The sequence below is a fragment of the Sinocyclocheilus rhinocerous genome, unplaced genomic scaffold, assembly GCF_001515625.1.
Source record: "Sinocyclocheilus rhinocerous isolate Xijiao unplaced genomic scaffold, SAMN03320098_v1.1 scaffold11, whole genome shotgun sequence".
Lineage (NCBI taxonomy): Eukaryota > Metazoa > Chordata > Actinopteri > Cypriniformes > Cyprinidae > Sinocyclocheilus > Sinocyclocheilus rhinocerous.
The window spans coordinates 431,259-435,109 of NW_015625587.1; the positions used below are offsets into that span (position 1 = coordinate 431,259).

General features: G+C 36.7%; 1 protein-coding gene across 3 annotated transcripts in view; it reads right to left on the bottom strand.

The window, feature by feature from the left end:
* Positions 1–220: 220 nt before the first annotated feature.
* Positions 221–3,851, bottom strand: part of rcc1 (regulator of chromosome condensation 1) — an 8,877-nt gene continuing 5,246 nt past the window's right edge. For all 3 annotated transcript variants that reach the window (XM_016572204.1, XM_016572211.1, XM_016572198.1), the window contains exons 7-10: positions 2,630–2,776; positions 2,419–2,538; positions 2,155–2,307; positions 221–1,036 (exon numbers count right to left, since the gene is read on the bottom strand). In XM_016572204.1, the coding sequence (XP_016427690.1) occupies positions 861–1,036; positions 2,155–2,307; positions 2,419–2,538; positions 2,630–2,776 (596 nt within the window). In that variant the 3' untranslated portion in view covers positions 221–860. The remainder of the gene's footprint in view (positions 1,037–2,154; positions 2,308–2,418; positions 2,539–2,629; positions 2,777–3,851) is intronic.

The following is a 3,851-nucleotide window of genomic DNA, read 5'->3' on the forward strand; positions in this document are numbered from 1 at the left end:
GAATTATGAAATAAATTAAGATGAAAATGAAGGATTCTAGATTTTTCATAAATTAATAAACTTTCATCCTCAAATCTAAATTTACTTATAAATGAGCATCCAATAAACCCACACAAAAGATGCTGTAAAAGGTAAACTATCAAAGTTTGAAACTAGACAATACAAATTGACATTTAAATTTGATTTCAATTTGACATTTGATTTTTTATTTAAATCTCCCCTAAAGGTCTTTTTTTATTATTTAAATGAGTAACCATGCATCAGTTTCTGTAAAGACTCATTTTTATTAATTGTCCACAAGGCCAGCAATGCATGGATACAAGTTTAAATTACGAAATTAGGAAAACAGTTTAACACTGCAAAGTACAGCAATACCAAACCTGTTTTTTGTGAGTGATATAGATTAGACCTGCTATCGTAACCTTTTATCGCTCGGACCAAAATGTGGAATTTAAAAAACGTTTTCCGGGACTTTAAAAGACTTATTAAATCACTTTTCAGCTCATACATGCATACAATCACTCACGACAGGCGGTCTCCAGGAAGCATACTAAAGAACTTTGTTAAAAAGAATTAAGAAGTTAAAGCAATGAAAAAGAAACAAAAAGTCTATAAAAAAAAAAAAAGGTCTCTTTGATCATCTACCGGACCATATCCAGTGAATGTTTGGGCTCCCCATAAAGCGGGATAAAAGGTTTAATTAGATGACCCTCATCCTACCCTCTCCCTCATTCGCTGACTTTGCTCAGCACAGGAAGCATTCCCAACCCCAGACTCCCCCGATCACGATCAAGCTATAGGTTACAGATACCACTGATACAGTAGTTTGGCTCAGCTGTCTTTAGTCAAGGAGTTAAAGATCAGCTCTCCTGCTTGTCTTTGACCAGCAGGACAGTGTGCTGCCCTCCACTGGACACTGATAGAACTACACGGTTCTCCAGCTGCTTGCCTGTCATCTCCACTGGGCTCCATTCATCCTCCTCCTCTCCTGTACCCAGCTGCAGGTTGGTGCCCATGCCCCAGGAAAACACAGAGCCTGGCCAACAGACAGCAATGTTAGAAAACTAAAACGCAGCTTTGAAGATCAAAACAAGCCAACAGTAAATGGTGTTATTTGGTAATGTCCTAAAAATAAACTTCTCTGATTTGTGCAATTAATGTAATTAGAGGTTGAAGATACATTTGTGAACAACAATACACACATTGCGTCATCTGTAGCATTTGCCATTTAAAACTACAGGGACAAGCAATGCTACAACCCAAACCATGATATCAGAAACTATAAATGCATTGATCTATTTTGATCAGCTTATGGCCAGTATAATCTATATCAGAAAAAATAAATAAAACACACCAAATAGTTTGCATTTAATACAATTTCTAATTGAACTTGGGCATCACATTAATGCACATTATGAAAAATTTAAAATATAAATATTCTAAAAAAAATCTATATATAAATAACCTTTTGAAATCCACCCAAAATACTCTACCATTCAAAAGTTCAGGTAAGGTTTAAAAAAAAACAAAAAAAAAACTTTTAGTCAGTAAGGATGCATTAAATTGATCAAATGACAGTAAATACATTTACAACGTTACAGAAGTCTTCTATTTCAAATAATTGCTGTTCTATTGAACTTTCTACCAATCAAAAAATCCTGAAAAGCAAAATATTAAGCAGCTGCAGCACAACTCTTTTCAACATTTAAATGTTTCTTGAGCAACAAATAAAGTATATCAGAATGATTTTTGAATGATCATGTCATTTTAAATTGTAATATTTCACAATAATACAGTTCTACTGTATTTTTGAACAAATAAATGCAGCTTTGTCGAGCACAATAGATTTACTTCAAAAATATAAAAATAATCTTACCAACCCCAAACTTTTAAATGGTAGTGTTATTATGGGCACTTTTTCTATTTCATAGAGGAAGGACCTCTCAGATACTGGTTGATGACTAGTTGCATTTATACAGAATTTGTGTGTGGTCTGAATCAGTTTACATTGCATTTCAAGTTTTGCAGAATAACTTGTAGTGGCTAAAATATTGAGGATTAGTCAAAATGAACCCAAAGCCAGAAAGGGTCTTTTTGGGTTCATTTAAAGTGGTCAGAGAACATTGTGAGAACCAGGACAGGGTGCAGACTCACCTTGTTTGGTGACAGCGTAGCTCACAGAGGCACCACAGGCAACCATCTGAACATCACTAATCCCAGTAACAAGTGTGGGCTCACTCTTCTCCCCTGCATCCTTCCCCAGGCCCAGGCGACCATACTCTGCCCGACCAAGACTGCATACTTGTCCTGTGGATGAAGACAGCAGTTGAACATCTTTTGATTCATTGGTGGAAAACATGATTAAAAACACTCATTTTAATGTACGAGTAACAATAATGAGGTTCGTGGATGAATTACCTTCTGAATTCAGGCACACTGTGTGATGTTGCCCCCCAGAGAAACCCACCCAGGATGTGGTGGAGTTCTTGAAAGAACTGAGTTTCACTGGAGCAAAGCAGGTATTTGTGCTTTGGGTACCTGTAAAAAGGAGCAAGACGACAAATTCTCTAAAAATTCTGCAACAGACAGACCATTTAATCTTCAGGACTGAATGAGCTAGAAATTGTACCAAGCTGGTGGTAATTGGAAAGGCCAAATCCATAGACGTGCCCCTCTTTAGACACAGCAAAGGTGAAGTACGCGCCACAGAAGACATCTGTGAAAACGACCTTCCCCCGTGGCTTAATGATAACCATCTGCGGCTCCAACAGCCTCACTGAAGAAAAAATTATATTAAATCAAAATTTAATTATATAAACACTGCAAGATATTTATATACATTACCCTTCAAAGTTTTGGGTCAGTGAGACTTTTTTTTTTTGGAAAGAAGTTAATACTTCTATTCAGTAGATGCATTAAATTGATCAAAGGTGAAAGAATAGACATTTATTATGTTATAAAAGATTTCAAATTTAAATCAATGCTGTTCTATAGAACTTTTTATTCACCAAAGACTTGAGAAAGTATTACAGTTTCCACAAAAATATTAAGCAACACAATGATTTTCAGCTCAAGAAATGTATCATCAAATCACATTAGAATGATTTCTGAGGGATCATGTGACACGGAATAGTGTAGTAATTGCTGAAAATTCAGCTTTGCAATCACAGGTATAATTTATATTATGAAACATTAAAGGGTAAGTTCACCCAAAAATGAAAATTAGCCCATAAATTACTCACCCTCAAGTCATCCTAGGTGTATATGACTTTCTTCTTTCAGACGAATCCAGTCGGAGTTATATTAAAAATTGTCTTTGATCTTTCAAGCGGTTTCATGGCACTCAGCGGGTGTTGCATGCATCAGTATTTAAGTTAAATAAAAAGCACCCATCCATAAAAATAAAAAAAAGTGTCTCACACGGCTCACGGGGCATTGAACAAAGGCCTTCTGTAGCGAATCGATGCGTTTTTGTAAGAAAAATATCCATATTCAAAACGTAATAATCACTTTAATGTAGCTTGCGCTCACTGTTGTACATGGAAGCAGCTCCGGGCGGATGACGTATGGAGGTCGACTTTGCGCATGTGCCGCTCAGAAGTGACGAACGCGGAAGCGCAGGGAAGAGATCAAAACAAAACAACGGTCACTAATTAGAAGTACAAAACGAGGATTTGTCAAGAAGAATGTCGGAGGATTTTGATATAAGCCATGAGGAGACTGGTTTTCCTTTGCTAAAGTAAGGAAACTTTGCTTCCTTTGCTCCTGTTAACAAACATTGGTTTTCACGAGACTCACCGGCGCATGCGCAATGCCGACATCTTACGTCATCCTCCCGGAGCTGCTTCCGT